The sequence below is a fragment of the Numenius arquata genome, chromosome 10 (assembly GCF_964106895.1).
Source record: "Numenius arquata chromosome 10, bNumArq3.hap1.1, whole genome shotgun sequence".
Classification (NCBI taxonomy): domain Eukaryota; kingdom Metazoa; phylum Chordata; class Aves; order Charadriiformes; family Scolopacidae; genus Numenius; species Numenius arquata.
The window spans coordinates 40,433,868-40,453,598 of NC_133585.1; the positions used below are offsets into that span (position 1 = coordinate 40,433,868).

At 37.6% G+C, this 19,731-nt stretch overlaps 1 protein-coding gene across 1 annotated transcript in view; it reads left to right on the top strand.

Moving 5' to 3' along the window:
• Positions 1-356: 356 nt before the first annotated feature.
• Positions 357-19,731, top strand: part of ANK2 (ankyrin 2) — a 166,045-nt gene continuing 146,670 nt past the window's right edge. Inside the window, exons 1-2 of the mRNA XM_074154943.1 lie at positions 357-491; positions 12,879-12,980. Of these exons, the coding sequence (XP_074011044.1) occupies positions 357-491; positions 12,879-12,980 (237 nt within the window). The remainder of the gene's footprint in view (positions 492-12,878; positions 12,981-19,731) is intronic.

Below are 19,731 nucleotides of genomic sequence, written 5' to 3' on the forward strand. Positions count from 1 at the left end.
ATTCAATAACCCTCGCGTGTAGAGGCATTTCACTCAGTGGGACTTTAACTTTATGTGCTAGGCAGGCAGGCTGTGTGCTGGAAAGCAGTTCCCCCACCCCAATGCCATTTACATGCATAGCTGGCCTGGTAGGTGTAAAAATAGACAGGCAGCGCCTGAATTGGAAATGGTCACTGACTGCTGCCCGCAGTTGCTGGGGTTTCGGGTTCTCTGGGACGCAGGACGGCTCAGGGAAAGGAGTCTGGTACGAGTGGCTGGGATCCTCCTCCTGGATCGTCGGCTGTCCTTTGGGAACGCTGGGCACCCTCGGTGGCGCAAGGGCAATCCCACTTGTAGGAGTCAGCAGAAGAACTGATATGGGCAATGCACCGATTTGCCAGGCTTGTCATTCCGATAAGGGTTTAGGAACACAAGGGAACATGAAAGATTTGGATAAAGTCCCAGACTATTATGGATGCAACAGTGAAGAAAGTAAAGATCCCGAAGCCCTGGTAAGTGTTGGCTGAAGAAAACAATCAAAGGGGAAAATTAAGAGCAGGGTTGTGCATGTTAGATTTGGAAAGGGTCTTTTTGCTCAGACCAAATCTTACTTGAGAGCTTGCAATATTAAGAGATCTGCTAAACGTGTCCACGTTCAAGCCTTGCTTTTGCTGTTGTGACTGACTGCAGTTAAGAATCAGCTGTCGCTAAGCTGTGTAGTCACCTAGAACTGTTGTCAGCCACCAAAAGGCTTAGGAGAGCGACGACCATCAGTGAAACAAGTCCTTCAAATGAATGGATGGAATCAGTTATCCTGATTTACACAACTACTGTGAATTATCCTGCATCAATCATTCTCAAAACTTGAACTCAATAACTCTTTTTTTAAGCTGTTGTCTGTCCGGTACATGATGTTATTTCCTGTGTTTGCAGCAGAGCCAAAGCCCCACAGATCTTTATGCAGACGAGGGTTACAGTGAGTGGGACCAGGCACACGTGAGGGGTCACACCGATGACTTCAGGACTTGAGATCTCGTTAGGCATGCAGAAAGTGATTATAACAGGAATGTCAGCATTTCCTCTGCAAACCAGAAGAAAATCATTGAGATGAATACTTGTATAATGTCTATGGCATATGAAGTGCCTCTTTTATCTTTTTTTTTTTTTTCCCCTCTTTTTTCTATTTTTTTCCTTCCTCTGCTTGGAAAATTTGTTATTAAATAGTTATTTCATTCAAAATTGGCAATGAAAGGAGGTGTCAAAAATTCTGGCAGAACAGGAAGATCAGAAAGCCTTTAATGTCAGTATATACAAATATGATGCTCTCCCATATTGATCTAAAATAAAATTGTTCTCGAGTCAATATGCTTTGCACTTGCATAAATTACTGCAATGCATTATAGGAAATGTAGTTGAGATGAGTTACAGCCTTCATAAGGGAAGAGACTGGAGACACCCCCAGCAGCAGCTCACAAGAAGTTCTGCTTTGTCCTAGAAAATAATTTTGATGCTGTCTTGCTTTTCTGGTAGGAAATTTTTTTTTGGCTGAAATTTTCTGACCAGTTCTGCTTATTTCACTGACAACACAGTTGGACCGGTTCTTCAGAAATAAAACTTTCTTTGAGCTAAAGCATAAAATTAAACTATTTCTTTGAGATTTCAGACAATTTTTTTCTCCCGCCAAGTTTTTGGGTGAATTAACAAATAAGCTCCAGCAGATGTGAAGTCAGGGGGAGGGACAAAGCAAGCACGGGGGGAGGGCTGGCTGCTTCCATTGCTGAATATGTGGATTTCAACAGGCTTTATAGTATTTCCCCTAGGACAAGTGGCCTGAAGCTGTGGGCGAATGTATGGAAGCTCCCTGTGACACAAATAAGGAAACCCTCAATCAGTTCTCTTCTGTCTGAATGCACAGTCACCCTTCTGCATAAGGTCAGATCTCGGAGGAGGCAGGAGCGAGCCAAAGCCAGCAGCATGTCATCTTTGAGGGTTTTTAAATTTTCCTTTTTTTTTTTTTTTTTTCTTTTTCCCCTGGATACTTTTCAGCCTTCAGAGCTTTTCATAGCAGGCAGAGATCAGGCACTTTGATAATGTCTTTGATACATTCAATCATAAGATCTTGGCTTTATGTGACTCTGGTATGGACTGACAGAGTTGCTTTAGAATATCTGTCTTGATTCAGATGTTGCAGTGCTTGGACAATTGCAAAGAAAAATTGCTGTATTTCCCTAAGAAGGCTTACAGTCTCTCGTTATATTTATTATTACGATTCCTTACACAAAGGTTAAAAATAAAATACAAAAAGGTGTCTGTAAATTTGAAACATCAGCGAAGTCTTGTCCTGAAGAGAGAAATTGTATATTGTTTTTTTCCCAAACAGGAATATAGGAATATATATCCAGCACAATACTTTTAGCTATACATTTGCTATGCCTTTATATAGCTGTAGCCATGCTTGCTGTCTTGGTTTATGAAAATGAGTGCCATATCAAGCTGAATATGATGACTCCATGAATCTTGTACCAGATAAAAGGTTCAGAATAACTCAGTTGGTATTCAGCCAACTCAAATGGCAAAATTGACTTGCATAATCTAATCTTTTCTAAATCAAACCCAAACACAGTCTGCTGCTTCAGGCCTGTCTTGCTGAAGAAATCAGTAATATGTTGGTCTGGCTATCCTGAATTGTCTATATGATGCCAAATAACTTTGTCAAATGGCGAGTCAAACTTTGGTACTGAGTTCATATTTGAAATAACAGCAGCATTAAAAAAACCAGCCAAACTATTTCATAATCATATATTATAGATTTAATTTTTTTTTTAATGTACTGGACCAAGATGTCTCAGAGGAAAAAATGCTGGGGTTTGTTGCATTCACTGTACATTACCCTTCCTCTTTACTTGGATATTTAATTACATAAATATTTGCCCTTGAAAGTATACGATCCATTCTTGCTTCATGGTGCTGGGGACATGGCTGCATCGTGTTGTATTTCAGACAGCCTAGGGCAGATTGCTCATTCTGCGTATTTTAAACACCTTAAACCGGGACAAACTGCTTTTAGGAAGTATCCCTTTTCCTTATTATTATTACTTGACACAGGGACCCTATGTGACCTACTGGAATTAGAGGTGTAGCTTTTACACAGGTGCAGTTAGATGAAGCTGGTTCCTCTCTGCTGCCCAGAGCTGAATTGTTTGAATTTTAGTCCCAGGATTACAGGAGTTTTTGTTTATAGGTTGTGTTCAGCTGGGAGTTAAGGGGAAACAATGAGTGTTTATTATTGTGACTGATATACAAACAGCGAATGTCACAGTTAATGAAGAGAAGGGTTTTGGGTGGTTTCAAGTGTAATTTCCCAGGTGATTTGGGATAAATTAATGTGAAGATAGAAAGGGAAATTATCCATGCTGGGTACAATGCTATTTGCATGAATCCTAAAAAAAAAAAAAAATCTCCTAAATGAAATCTGGTTTCTTTTCACAATGGAAAAGAATTAAAAATTCTTCATTTACTACTTTGGCATCTGTTTTACCTTTCTGTACAAATAAGGTCATTAGGATGAGTCTTGCTGTCAGAGCTGGCATTGCGTTAGGAACCGCTGCATTTCAGTAGCACCCATTCTGTTTGCATCTATTTTAGTCCGTCTCAGAGGAACATGAAATAATTTTTTTCTTTTTATGGTACCAGTAAGTTTGAATCAATGGACAATCAGTTAGTGGTGTTTAGGTAAGTAAAGCTGTTTGGTTCTTTAGTGCTGATGGTGTTAGCACATTTATTAGAAAAAGGTCTCTTCAATGATAAGACAAAGGATAGAAGGAGATGAAAAATTAACGAGAGTGATAGAATTATCTGTCAGCAGTCTGTCATAAGCTTCACTTACAGGCTAGGTTTTTGTTAAGGCTAGTTAGTATTCTGCTAGATATGCCTGGAATGGCATCCTAATTCTTTCTAGAGGTGCTCTAGCATTATTACCTCTCTATTTAGGAACATCATTAGTAATGGAAACTTGCCATGGAAACCATTTAAATGTCTGCCAAGTTCTAAAGTTGTTACTGACACCTCAAAATCTCAATATATGGTATCCAGAGGATCCAGAAATATTTTTCCTTCCCTCGATATTGTTCAGTTCCTTTAGTGGAAATCTTGGTTCCATATCAGTATTTAAGAGACTTCGTAAATGTCTCTGTCATGCAGGAGAATGAAAACTGATCCTGTGGTTCATTTGAACATATCCTGAATCCTCGTTGTTTCAGGAAATGACTAAATGATACTTTCATTCATATTCCAGCACAGGAAACTTTCCCATTAAACAACAGGATTATCCATTTCCATTTTTAGAGTAGTTAGTAAAGTAGTAAAAACTTAGTCTTTTTACTAAGACTTAATAAAGTCCGGGTAAAAGACATGACAATTTTTCTAGTTTTTAGGATTACTTAGACTGTGGCAAAAGCCTTAATTCTTTAAACCCAAATCCTTTGGGTTTTGGTTTGGGATTTTTTGTTTTGTTTTGGGGTTTTGTGGGTTTTTTTGCTGTTATTTTGTTTTGGTTTTTTTTCTTTCTTTCTTCTTTTTAAAAAGTCCAGGCTATGTTTTCCAGGCCCTTTTGGGATTCTATTTTTCAGATTCACACCAATGAGTGTAATTCTGACTTGCACATGCTGTTTCCAAGCTGGGATTTATACCAAAATGTTTGGTACGTGAATAGCCCAGTGGGACATCAGGGATTACACATGCCTGAAGTTCAGCTTGTATTGAAGTGCTGTTCTGGATTAGAACCCTATTACTGATGTTACTTTATACTTTAAAATCAGTATGGATTAAAATAACTTCTATCATTTCAAATGCTGTGTTTGGAAGGAACACGCAGCTGGGCAAAAGACTTTTATTCTGTTCTTTTTCATAGAAAACTATGCAGTTTTGCCTCAGTTCTCACAAATCCTTCATTGACACCGTAGAAGTCAGCTGGCAGCGAGTCCAGTATGTCAAATTAATGAATGTAGTGGGAGGACTCCTACAGATGTCTGTGGCAGCTAAGGATCATAAAGGGTTTATAGAAGACATTTGCTTCTTGGCTCAAGTCAGGGTTGATTTTACAGTAGTTTTCTCTTCCTCTTTTGCTGCTGTATTTGCTAATATTGCCGCAAACTTAGAAACACAGTTAAGCATGTATTTAAATCCATCCTTTAGCATATAACTCAGATCTGTTTAATTTGAGATCGATTGGACCTAAAGTTGTGGTAAAAATTATGCATGTGTTGAAGTGTTTTGCCAAACGTAGCCCTTTATCTTCTTTATTCTTCTCCTGGTTAAAAATAATGCAAAACTGATTAAACTTTTGTACATTCCAGTGGAAATAAAAGAGTGGCTGGGTGGCTGGTATCCTGCAAGCTCTGGAATTTCAAGGCGGAATTTGCAGAGTCAAAGGTGTCAACATATAACAACCAGCATGAAATGAAAGTCGCCCCTTACAAATAAATTGGGAATATTCCCATCAATATCAAAAGATAGAATAGTTGAAGCTTGGCTTTTCCATTAGTGAAAATTAGGAGGGTCCATAAGCATGTAATAACTTTCGGTTGTGTCTGCCTGGAGCAGTCTTGTAGCAGGATCTGTAATTCAGACAAAGCTGTTAGACAGACATAGTTTTTTCCTCCTTATGTTACTCAAAAATATGTTTGTTGGGGTAGTGTATGTAACAGCAATAAGAAACTTTCTGAATATCAAATGCAGCTTTCTGAGAAGAGTCTGCAATATGAAACTACTACAAAACTGTCACAGGCAAATATTAAAATTACTGAAAGAGGTCTTTCCATTCAACAGTTATTAAAAATATGTTGGAATTATAATACACTTCTTATTTTATAGTGTGCATAAATCATAATGCATTGCTCAACCTAGTTTTATTTTCTTAGCTTCATTTTTGCAATGGTTCTTTCCATCTCCAGTCATACCAATGAAGTTCATTTCTTAAGGGCGTTCTAAGTCTTGAATGTTCTTACACACTCTGCCTCCTTTGGGTTGCAGCCTCTTTGTCTAACATAAGAAAGCTTTTACTGGCATGTATAATAAACGCAAACTACATTAGCCTTCCCACTTGCTTTGGCACTGTATAGGTTTGGCTCCTACAGATGCCTTAGTAGATATAATGAGAGAATGTTCGTTCTGAGGAACACAGGACACGGCGAAGGGGTCACTTCTGAATCCAGTCAACTCTATCACAGGTTTCTGTGTCACACAATCACTTTCTGTGTTTAAATGTGTGAAAACTAGTTTTGATTTGAAGTCACTGCATGTTTTAATCCTGGGTCAAATGCAGGGTGTAGCACGAAAGCTTTTTCTTCTCTTTTTTCACTGTCTTGATATTACACAATACTTTTTGCTGCGTGCAACATTACGGTGAGGGCGACTTCCGCCACAGTTCCAGCTCAGTGCCAGAAAAAGTGGTGCCAACCTCCCCATCTCCTTCATGACATTCTATGATAAATTGTCCTAAATACTCAAAGTGCCTTAACGTATTTGAATGCATAATATGTCCTTAAAATAATATTTTATTTTTCTGGTTTATAATCATCATCATCAACGTAGAGAGATAGACCCCTAAGATTAAAATAATTAATGACTAGATGCTATTAGCTACATCTTGGTAGAGAATATTTAACTGGCTAGTGATCTCTCATCTCTGAAAGCTTGTCTTCCTCTTCACAATTCACCATTCCTATGATTCAGCTTCTCATTTCTTAAAAAAAGTTAGTTTATTGTAAAGTCAGATGTGTCTTTCTCCTGGATAAGAAGATGCTTCAGGTTATGAGAAAGAGATATTTGCTTAGTTAAGACCGTTGTTTTAGAATTGTGGGCTTTTCAGTTCGACTGTTTATTAACAAATTCTCTACAACCAAAGGTACATAGCAGGATGAATTAGATCTGAAATGCCTATACATGCTTGTTTGGGAAAAGCTGTGTGATAAAAATACTTTTTTGAAATTGAAATAAGAAAATTGGAAATGTTGTTAATCGAGGAATTTAGATACTGAAATTTCTATAAGCTCTGCAATTTAGTCTATCTTCCTTTATGTATTCCAGTAAACTAATAGAAGGAAAACTTAGATTTTTATAAGCAAAGGAAGTGACTTTGGAAGTAAAGCACCATTGCATTTCTTTTCTTTCAGAAGACGACTGTTATTTCATTAAATGCTGGGAAAATATGTTTCCATTACAGCTGTTATTATCTCATTTCACTCATTTACCAGTATTAGATTACTGAGCCTGTGCCATTGCAAGTGAAAGATTTAGCTGATGTCTGGCATGCATATCAGAACTGTAGGCTGAGACTCTGCTCTGGTAGATTAATAAAAAAAAAAAAATAAAAATCCTTTGCCTTCTTGCAGTCATTGCTGCATCTTGGGCTTGCAGTTCACAATATCACCATTGTTCTGTTGTGATGCCCTTTGGAGATCAGCAGCACTTTCAGCTCAATAAAAAAATATTTCAGGGTACAGAAGATAAAATGTGAGGCACTGAAAAATTACCTGCCAAGGTTTACAGAAACTGTTCCACGAGGAAGAATCATTCCTTTTGAAGTCCTGTCTTTTACATTTCAATACTGGTATGGAAAAAGCTACCATGCTGGCAAAAAATACATATATGACAAATGAGTTGGGTAATGGTAACACCTCATCCATGCTGCTTTTATGGTAGCACCCAATTAAACAATGGCTGGTGTGAGTAGATGGTTTCTGAAATCACAGAATAACCAAGCCAATTGGGACAAAATTTAGTGGTTATCTCAAGGGTAGGAGCATAAATTGACATTCTAAAAGGTATGGCATAATAAAAACGTAATGGAATGTGTTTACATATCTGTCATTTCCCCCCCTGCATCTTTTAAGTACTAAAAAACATCAAGAAGCCATGAAAACCTGAGTTTAGAGGATGCAACTTTCCTTCTGCAGTGAGCTGAATTCTCAACTCCAGGTAATACCTGAATATATTATCATGATGAGCCACCAGTCAACTAAGAGCTTTTTAGTGAAGAAGAGTTAACAAGCCATCAGCATTTTACTAATTATTGAAACAGCTGTTGGACAAACACTGCCTCACAACTCTGAAGTTTTTAAATGGCATTAATACTGTCAGAATATCCTGAAAAATTCTGTCTTAATGCTGATTTTATGTGCAGCAATAATACAGGATTTGATTTAACTGCTAGTGATTTGAGATTCTTCATTTATATAAAGCATACGAGTTAATAGCAGGTTTTGCTCACCTCCTGATGAGGGCCAGCCTCTTCAAAACTTACAGCTAAATAAATTTTCTCCATAAAATCAAAGCCGTATGTCCCAGAGTCGATGCCTGAAATGTAAGTTTAAAAGGGTTATTAGTATTCAGATACACACTTTAATATACATACAAATTTAATACAAATATTAAATTAAGGTGCAAAACTACTATTTGGTTTTTATACATCAGTTTTGAGTTCTGTTTTTGCGGTCATTCAATTAATAAACTCTATTTAACCAATTAGAGTTGTTCAGAAGGCCTTGTTGCTAGGCTCTATTCTCCCATAGAGAGATTTGGGATTATGGACAGGCTGGGGTCATTCACTTTATTTAGAGGAGGAAAAAAACTCAAGGCCAACCTGCAGGAATAATTTTACTATAGATGTGATTTCAAATGAGTATTTGGATGCTTTGGATAATGTTATTATGAAAGCAGTCTTTTGAAAACTGAAGCCTCCTACTTCCCCAGTCTTTCCTTCTTAAGCATGAAGCCGGTTTTCAGTAGCAAATTTAAATATGTGGAGAAATTCCTATGAGTTTGGTGCAGCGTATGATTTCACAAGTTGGTTTTTTTTTTTGCAGATGTCTATAAAATGCCTTTGAGAAACAGGGGTGTGCTATATGCCATAAGTGATGTGGTATGCTGCAAGCCAGGAAAGGCAACCAGAAGGAGAACAGAGGAACCAGAAGGGAAGGTTTCCGACTCTTTGAATAAAATACTAATTTCCACATGTGATTTAAATACTGAGATTCCCTGAGCTATAAGTTTCAAATTCAGGCAAAATTCTGGCGTTGCAATTAGCAAGAAAGAAGTTGAATCCACAACCTCTTAGTCATTTTTTAAAAAAATCATATATTCACTCGTTTGTTTCTTATGTTTTCTTATGCAATGTCTGAATACCAGGTACTTATAAAGAACATGTTTGCATTCTGCTGTGATTGTGCTTAAGGTTATAGTGATTTTTTTTCCACATTGTAGTTTATTTGTTCATAGTGCTCTGAAGATTCTCATCTCTGGCTGAAATTATTTATCCTCAGTCAAAAGTTAAGGAAGAAAAATTAAGTTAGAAGATAGGAACTTTTTATGAGGTTCAATAATACCAAATATTTTTACACATGATCTGCATACATGTGTAAAACTCCTAAAAAAAAAATCTCAGGGTTATGTGCATAGGAAGAGATGACATGATACGTATCATATGGTGCAAAGGACTCTGGCTTCATGTTTTTATCTTCTTTCTTGTAAAGAAAGTATCTTCAAGTGACACTTTGTTGACAGTTTGTCTTCACCAGTTGACAAAATAGTAAAGACCGATATGCCAGCTTCTGTGCCACTGAAATGTGTCATGAATTCAACTAAAAATCTACATGTAAGGAAACTAAATATTTCATGAGATGACTGAATCAATTGGAACAGCCCACAGATCAAAAGCCATCGTCCCCTAGCATGGTCAGACTACAGAAAACTGTTGCTGCTGACCACTGAGACAATTTTGCCAACGTGGATTTGAATTCATAATGTGCTGAAGTGAGTAAATTGCTGAGGCAGCAGTCCTGACAAAAATGCTTTTTAAAAACCTTCAAAGAATGGGTAAAAGGAGAAACTACTGATGACCTGTTGAAAAATTAGAGTTGACAAACAAAACCAGGAAAGAAAATACAGATATCTGACTCCTGACTCCTAAGCTTCAAAACATAGGGCTGAATCTTTTGAATATTTCAAGGAAGTGCTGAGTGGTATTTGTATGTGAATCTGTCCTGAGTAGCATTCTCTAAGCAATCCTGCTTCAGCAGGGGAGTTGGACTAGATGATCTATATGGTCCCTTCCAACTCTATAAAAAAATTCAGTGAAATTCAGTGAAAAATTCAATGTGTATGAAGCAGCTGAATTGCTGCTTCATGTCTTTTATTTGTGTGTTCAAGTTTGATTTAAATGAGAACATCATGCAAGTCTGTGAGAAACTATTTTTAAATAAGAGAGGCTGGAGTATGAAGAGATGGGTACAATTATATCCATCTAATATGAGTTTAGTACATGTTACAGTGAGAAAATTTATAAAAAACCAAAAGATCACGTAGGCTAGGATTTTCAAAGGCACCTAAATAAAGCATCAAGATCTCATTGTGTTTCACTGGGATTTCAGCAGTTTTGTTCCTCTTCTAGTCACGATCAAGCCCTGTTATTTCAGACTGAGAACATAAACAGTGAGAGACACTTCTGGAATAAAGTTAATAATGAAGAATTAATTCGTAATAACTCTTCACGGAGACAAGAAGTTCCTATTCCGCACTGTGATCGATATTCAGGTGTATGTAATGTGTCTTGAAGTGATGTGCATTTAATTTTGGGTTAACAAAAGTACGAATCAGGGAAATAATCTCTTTTGAAAGCGTTACCTGCATCTTCTTAGCCAGAAACAAATGGAATAGAGTCGTGTGGTCTTAGCTGCAATCTGAGCTTCCAGCAGTAATTGAGACTTTAACATTTTTAGCCTTTCATGTTACTCTGCATGAAAGAAGAACATCCCTAATAAAACAGGAGTTGTGGATGTTCATTTGTTGCGTCATTCTCACTTAACCTTTTAAAAGTATAAAAACAGATGACTGCAGTTTTGGCATGCGAAATTATTGTGGAAGTAGTAAAGCATGGGAAAAAAAGGAGGTAAAATGTGTGTCCTGTTGAGGGCAAAGATGCTTTTCCCATTAATTTCAAGAGTGTCTTGTTCTTGGTTAATGTTTTTACCCAATCAGTTGATTTTTTCAAGGACATTTAAACATGAAAATATAATTTTGTGTCTCTATGTGTGCATATGCATCACAGGAGATGGTGCAGTGCAAATAGCTCTCCTTCTATCTTAAAGGGGATCTCTTTCAAGTCGCTGTCAGAATACGCTCTGGTGTCAAGGCTCATCCAGACGTTTGCTTGGGTGAAGCCTTGGGGATATGAAAGGGTTCTGTGAACATGAATTCCTGCACTACCTTCCCCGTCACCCTGCAGCCTCTTTAGAAAGATGCTCTGTTTTCTTAACAGTAAAAGATGTGGAAAATGTGCTGAAGTTTGCTGAAAGGAATTTAAAAGGAAATATTTTTGTCTTGGCATGTAGCACAGTTGTAAGAAGAATCATTTTGATGACATCCATCTGTTGCAGATTAAAATAGGTTGGAATCGGGGATTGTGAAGTGAGTTAGTACAGCGTGATAAGTAGGGTGACCGAAATAAATGCATTGAAATGGATTGGGTGGCTGAAATAAGTTTCTTTGTCAATGAGGATTAATAAACTGAAAGTGAGAGGGTTTTAGGATATTTTCACAATGTGAAAGAATGGTTTTTACCTGGTGTTTCTGACAGGGAGGTGAAATTAGATGAGGAACGTTCTCAATTGGAGGTGTTCCAGCGGAAGGTCAAGTGCTAGTCCAGCGGCATGCACATCCTTGTGGGCCTCTCTAATCACATCCCCCCAAAACAGGCTCTTACAGTTATTTATCTGCTTTTTGAAACTCACTCCTACTGTATTTGTTTATTTTAAGTATGAAAATTGTTACTGTGTCTCTGGGAGTTCCCAACTGCCTATTCTGTTTAATGGTTACTTCTGTTACGTTGCACGACTTTGGTTTTCCTCCTGCAGCTGCATTAGCAGCCAATTTACCTGTGTGTAGGTTCACAGGTGGGTGAACATCAAACTCTGTGCTCGTTTCAAATAACCAATGTAATTTCATGCCATATTTTAAGATAAAGGCGAGAGGGCTGACGCGTTTCACGCTCCCTTGCTTAACAATACACAACATAGCTGAAAAATGAAAACGTGATTTTATTTATTTATTTATTTTAACTTCTAAGTGCTAACGGGGCTTTAAATGTGAAGGTTATGAATGCAGGCAGTTTTGGAGTGAGCATGTTTACAACATTATCTTGGATTTAGATACGCAGGCTTGAGTACTTCATGCGCTTTGTTCTATCGTTAGCTACACTTTAGTGCTGCCTGCTTTTGTGGGACTTTTTTTTTTTTTTCCCCTTTAGCACGCCCACTTCTGTGTCACAGGTGGCAAAACACAGCCACAGGACCTTCTGGCTCTTGGATCGTGGTTTTTCTCCAGTGTGTACCTCTGTGTTGAGCCAGTGTGCGTGCATGAATATGCACTGTAGTCATGTAACTTTTTATGCCAAGTACAAATCCAAAGCCAATGTACATTTTCTTAAGTAGCATAGCCAATAACAAGATTGATCAATTATTTTCCAGATTTTTGAGTGTATATATATACATATATATATATAAAATAAACAGAAAACTGACTAGCAAGTTGATGCCTGTTTCTTTTTCTTGTTGCTAATGTCAGTTACTATGACTTCTGGCTTGTCTTTTTTTCCGTTTACTTCTTGCTAAATGTTGAACTTCAGCCATTACTGCACTATTTTGCTCGCTCTGAAAGGGCTGCAGTTCTTTTGTGCCTTGTTTAAGTACGTGTATGCTAATTAATGCAGATATAATGCAAAGTCAGTTTTCTTCACAATTTTATTCTCCTGCAGCACGAAACGCGGAAACCTTTCCCTGGTGATGAAGTTGTGCTGTCTTTTAAGCAGGAGCTAACTAGATTTTTTTCTCCTTATCTTTCCACAGTCTGACAGCAATGCAAGCTTTCTCCGAGCTGCCAGAGCTGGCAATCTGGACAAAGTAGTGGAATACCTGAAAAGTGGAATTGACATTAACACATGTAACCAGGTAAGATATTTGAAGGGCAGAAGTTTGCAAGAATGAGTTGAGAGAAACCCCTCTCAAAACCTAGTTTTTTTAGGCTAGATTACTTCATACAGGTATTTTGGTTCACCTCAAGCTATGTTTTTGGTCTTGTTCTTCTGTGATATCTTTCTACAGGAAGCTGATAATATCTGTAAAATGCTGCTTTTAGTAAAGCTTTGTGTAAGCCTTTCTGGGCTCCTCTTTCTTGCCAACATCCTGCAGGTATGGATGTATGTTAGTGAAGTACCTGTAATCAAAACTGAAGGTATGCTTTGGTAGTCTAACACTAGTGGACCCGCTATGGAAATTCCAATTCTGATGGAAGCAGTGAGCACTGAATACAGTTGTATTCTTTGAAATACTCAAGTTATGAGGAAAAAAAAAAAAAAGAGAAGAGTTCTGGTTGAGGAAGTTATTATGCAGTTTTCTTTGGATTCAGGTAAATGCTACAATAAAATATGCCTGGACATCAAGTTGAAGGTTCTCGGTAATTCTGGTGAGTTTCTTTGTAGAAAGCTACAGTTTGGATGTCCTGAGGCATCTGTGTTCAGCCAAACCCACCTTTCTCCTGTTCTGCTTGGGTTTGTGCTGCTGGGACAGCAAGATGGAACTCTTGGTCTGAACAGGAGACTGGGAAGCTGAGGCCGCCCATTGTCCAGTTTTCTCTCCTGTTCTGAGAGTCTTTCATTCTTTCATTTGTCTGGAGAAGAGAGACTATGCCAACTCATATTTTTTGCTATTAGTTATTGCTGTTTATTGTTTCCATTTATTAATTGTAATGAGGCGTGCCCATCTAATGGGTATTCGCCATGTTAATGAAAGATGCCTTTCTCCAGAGGATGTGCATTGCAAATAAGGGTTGAGAAGCAGTAGGTATTACAACAAATTGACAGGTGAGCAAAGGATGGCAGTGAGATGACTGTGGTTAATAAAGCTCACAGCATGCCAGTTGTCAGACTGTGGTTTTGGTTGGTTGGTTGATGTTGTTTTTTCTTTAAATAAACCTATTTTGAAGACCTCTTTTCTGGCATCTTCACGGGTGTTTACTTTAAAAGAAAGTTCCAAATTTCTTGGTGCTAACATTTGTCTAAAGGACAGTGTAGACCAGCATCCTTGGCAGAGCCAAGGATGAAGTTGAAAGCCACGTATGAAAAATGGTATCCTTAGCTCACATGTGAAGATGTTGCTTGGCAGTTTTAAAGTGAGGTGTGCTTGAATGAATAAAAAAATTGAAGCTAGTAGAGACTAATTATGTTTTTCAGGCAACAATTTGCAGAGATGAATGTGGTAGTGTTTGAGTGGATTTCAAAATTGAATTGCAAAACATTTTTCAATGACCTAAAGAATTTTCTTGTAAACATAATTTTTTTTCATATTCTTTATATTTAAGCCCTGTAGCATGGGGACATTTTTAGAGTCTAGGGTTTCTGTCATACCTAGAGCATGAGTTCACTTCCAGGACACATTCGCATTCATATGATAGTAATAGCAATAACTTAAAAAAAGATATTACAGGTCTAAATTTCTGACAACTTTTTTACTATTCTTAAATAAATTATCCTGGCCCTATTTGCAATATGTTGATACATGTTTCTCCAAAATAAAGAAATATAGTCTGTATTTTCAGTTTTATGCTTAGTTTTCACAGTTTGTTGTTGCTTGGCTTGCTCATTAAATTAATGTGAATGCTGGAGGAACAGAATAGCAATTGAATAATTCATACCAAAGAGAGCAGATATTAGTGAAATAAATGAGTAAATTAGCACATTATTGATGGATTTTATTAATGTTTTTTATTCAGATGATTCAGTTAATGTTTTAGTAAACAGATTTTAGAACTAAAATATTAGTTGCTTGTACATAATACTCTTAATATCCGGTTTTGCAAATTTTATCTATTTTGTGGTGAAAAGTATCATCTAAGTATCACTAAATAACATAAAGACAGAAAAATGATGGAAAGTATGTGCTTTACTGAAGAAAAGAAAGAGAATTCCATTGTGAGTCTTAGCTTCCCCCTGTCATTCACAGTAGTTTAACATTTGGATTTAATAAAAAATATTGCTTTTTTGGCAGAGTATGTTTCCAGGTATAAGACGTTTTGACCTGCTCTGTCCTTTGGGAAATGTGTAGGGTTGAAATATACTACTACCTGATAGCAGAAAAATTGAAGCAAAAAATATTTTTGGCTTTGTATGGAGAAAACACCCATATTGTCTTACCTCTTCTGATCACTGTTCATATTGAGATCAGAAATAATCAAGTTTTTCATTGCTGTGTCCTGAGACACAGTTGCAGTCCTAATATAAATTGTGTTGAAGAGTTGAGCTGCTAGTTGCTGTGGACATACTTATAATAAATCAATAAAGTATTTGGGAAAAAAAGCTGTATTTATCTTTGGAATTAGTAAGGAAATTATATTATGACTTCATTAAGCTGTGACAGCTAATAAACTGCTCTCCAGGGCAGCTAGAAGGAAAAAGACTGTTAAAACACCATTTCTAATTTTTTTTTGAACAATTAAGGTGAAAGGTACATATTTTCCAAGTCAATTTTCAGACTGAAAGCTTAAGTTGTTTCCTACTCTGATATGAACATGGGCTTTAGAAGCTGTGGATTTCTTTGATTGCAAAGAAATGCTACAAAAGCATGGGTTTTCTTTGGTAGCAAAGGCAATAATCCCACATGAAATTGTAAGTCTTCCTTCTTCTGAAAGGATTTTAACCAAGTCATTGGGCAGGGTGCTCTGGGCGGTGCTGATGGCAAATTTCCCAGGCTCTGGAATTCGGGTTGCAATTGCTGTATCTCTGAACCCTCAGGAAAGAAAAGAAACTTTCGTTTTCTTCTTTAATATCTAGAAGCCACTTGTATGAAAATTATTAGTAAATTGCTTTAGAAACCTGTAAGTGTGTTACTTTGAAAGGGCAGAAAGAGTTGTAATGAATTTTTCAAAGGCAGTATTTATACATCATCTTTCTTTGGCTTACTTGTGGTATACCCTAAACCTACTATTATAAGAAAAAGCTTTGTACTGTTTTAACCAGTCTCCTTTGCATTTCTGGTGCCTCTTTGGCTTTTGTGGTTCAGTTCTACTGAAGACTTTCTTGGTCTGTTGGTTGCACAAATCCTATCTTGGCCTTCGTAAAATTTTAGAAGGAATTTGTCACAACTGTGTAGTTAATGTATGACCTCATATATCTTCAGTGGGTTCTAAACCACTTCTTTATTTTGAAGGTCAAAGGAAGCAGGAGGAGGTTTAGGGCTCTGCAGTGCCCGCCTCCTCCCTTAGGAGCCGCTGCTGGAACTGTAGAGGGAATTACTTCACCAAGAGCAAATCCAATTCAGAATGTGTGCTCACAGTAGAAAGAGCACTGGGCACCCTGGACATTATAGAGATATTATATACTACTTTACCACCCTGAACGCAGTATGGTCAGCCAATTGATTTTCCTTAGCCAACCCACACGAAGCACCTGATCCCCTGTGACCTCAGGTGCGGAAGTCTGAGGTGCTATTTTTGTGAGATCTCAGCTGGTAAGTAAACATTGAGTAGGTGGTATTTTTAGCTGACTAGTGAACTTGTGTCCAAGCAGATTAAAATCTTGTAGCTCACTTGCATTAGCAATCCAATTCTGATTACCCTCAGATGGTTAGAGTGTAGTCACAGTTTTTTACCTTGTTTTAGAAAACTGTAAACTTAAATATGTTTTTATCACTGGTCAATCTTATCTATAACATAAATTCCTTTACATATTGTTATAAAAAGGTACTTAAATTTTCTGCTTAAAATACTACCTTCTGTTTCAGGAAAGTTATTACTGCTGTAAAAATACACTGTTGAAGTTTCGCCATTGATATGACTGTAATGTGATAGAATGTTTTAGCTTGGCTCTTTTGTAAGTCTGTCATATAAATCCAATTACTTTTGCTTCATAACCTAGGGAGCTATATTTGCAGTGCTTATTTAAGTGACTAGTACCATCAAATCTAATAGGACTGTAACCATGACTTAAAGTAAATATGCCAGTAAGTGTCTGCATCGGTCCTGAAAAATGGCTTGACATTCTTGTGAAATCAATGGTATTTCTTTGAAGGAGGACTTGAAAGCTCAGGCTGTATGGTGTCCAGCTGTCCCCTAACTCTTATCCGGATTTAATCAAAACGACCCCTAACTGGATGATGGCTATGAACGTTGAAAGTAAAATTGCTTAAAGGTTGTTGGAAATTTGGTTGTTCTGTGGAAAATTAACTACGTGTTCAATTTTAAAACTACATTTAATTCCTAATTAATTTTATTTAAGTATGCAGTTAAGTGCTAGTCTGAAGAAGACTTTTTTCCTGAACTGCACCTATATACTATCTAAGTATTATCTATAGCAGAAAGAAAAGTCTCCATAAAATTCCTTGCTCCTTTTTTGATACGTATATGTTGACATTCAGACTAGAAAAATGTTGAAACTAATTAAAACCCCACAACTGTGGCCACTATTTATTTTTGAAAAAAAGAGTAGATGGAAGAATAAGAAATGAAATAATCTAAAATATTTTGAGACAGTACCTTCCCTGCTGAAGAAGAGCTGCAGATGATTAGAGTAGGCATGTGTCGAATGGAAGTTAGGAAACAAAAGTGAGAGCAGTTCTGTTGTTTGTGCCAAGGAATTTCACGATGAGCAGGATGAGAACTGGGACTTTCCATGTGCTGCTTATTGAAAACATATAGGAAGAATCTTGTCTTACTGTCTAGAAGAAAGTTTCTATTAAAAGACCTACTGTCAAGAAAAAACTTAGTTATATGGGACACAACCCGGCAAACTTCAAGTTCCCCAGATAGGAGAGAGTAAATCTAATCTCGAGTTGCTATATTCAAAAAGATCGACCGAATTTTATGTCTTGATTATCAGCACCAATATTAACGAAAGGATCATCCCCAGGACAGAGCACACTTAGTATCAAGTTGTTTTTTTTTCCGGTGTTCATATTCTCTTGCTTGCTACGAGAGGAATATGATGAGGGTCGCTGCAGATTGATCTGCTGTGGAAAGTGCTTCTCATCTGCAGCTGCCTGGCAGAGCTCTTGCACCGTATAGGTGAAATCAGAGCCAGGTGAATGCAAACATCAGAATAGATGCTGCGCAATTTCCTATTGGCTTGAAATAGATAAAGCATTCCTGGGTGATAGATGGCCACACCATCAACTTTCAGAATCTGTGGGTTTGTACTGTGGTTATGATCAAAGCTGGACTTATATGGATAAAAAAAGTGGTTGACTAATGTGCAAAACAGAAAAAATCCTATATTAATGCGATTTAATTAAGTAATTTTACCTGACATCAGGGTTGAGTTAGCTCAGGAGTTTTCTATACTGTGTCCATATTTATTCTATACTGTGTCCATATCAGTGTCTATATTGTGTCCAGTTTTGGGCACCTCAATACAAGAGAGATATCGAGGTGCTGGAGCGAGTGCAGAGGAGGGCAACGAAGCTGGTGAAGGGCCTGGAAAACAAATCATATGAAGAGCGGTTGAAGGAGCTGGGACTGTTTAGTATGAGGAAGAGGAGGCTGAGGGGAGACCTCATCACTCTCTACAACTACTTGAAAGGACACTGTAGAGAGGTTGGTGCTGGTCTCTTCGCACAGGTAATTAATGACAGAACAAGAGGGAATGGCTTCAAGCTCCAGCAGGGTAGGTTTAGACTGAACATTAGGAAAGAATTTTTCACAGAAAGAGTGGTCGGACATTGGAATAGGCTGCCCAGGGAGGTGGTCAAGTCACCATCCCTGGATGTGTTTAAGAGACGTTTAGATGTGGTGTTGGGGGATATGATATAGGGAAGAACTTTGTAGAGTAGGGTAGATGGTTGGACTCTATGATCCCAAGGGTCTCTTCCAACCTGGATGATTCTATGATTCTATGATTCTGCATGAAGTGTTTTGAGCTCTTGACAAACAGTACAAACCAAAAAATGCTACAATAAGCCCTTCAGAACTGTGAATAAAATTAATCTCTAATTTGGATTGTCTCAGCCCTCTTAGCCAGGAAAAACTTCTCTCTGTGCACCTGCTAATCTGATCCCTGAAGACATGGATTACTCTATGGGAGCTCCCAAGTACAAAGAACGAGCTGAGATGGGCATCCTATGTCGTCAGGACTAGTGAGCCCCATTTTGTAGCCTTCACCATCTGTTGAGGGCGTACAGGCACTTCAGCTTATTGTAAACTCCGATTCTGGTGCCATATAAAATCGCTCACAAAGCTTTTTGATAACTAAGACCCTCAGCTTCCATTGATTAAGCATCATTGGCGTATTGTAAATTTCATTAGGAGTAGGAGCAGACTCCTCTTCTAGAGGTTAGGGTATAGTGAATAAGCCATGGCAGCTGCTGCAGCCTTAGAGTTCCTCCTCCTCCTCCTCGAGGTTTGAATGGGGTGTCTACGTGGTTGTGTGCCAGCTGTCTATGGGGAAAAGCTAACACACTCTGTGCAAAACACAGGGGGTGTATTTTATTTTTAAGAGTGAGATCTCTGAATGCTCTTTCAAAAATGAAGCCTTGTATGTGCAGGATTTGTTTTTTCTCAGTATAATGCTATTTTTAGACTAGATCCCATCTCAGGAAACAGTACATAATGTTAAGAGTAAGCTTTCCTGAACAGAGGTAACACAAGAAGATGATTTCTTCAGTTTTAGTGTTTGTTTCTCAGATTCTAAGTTTTCCTAGAGATCTGTCTTTATAG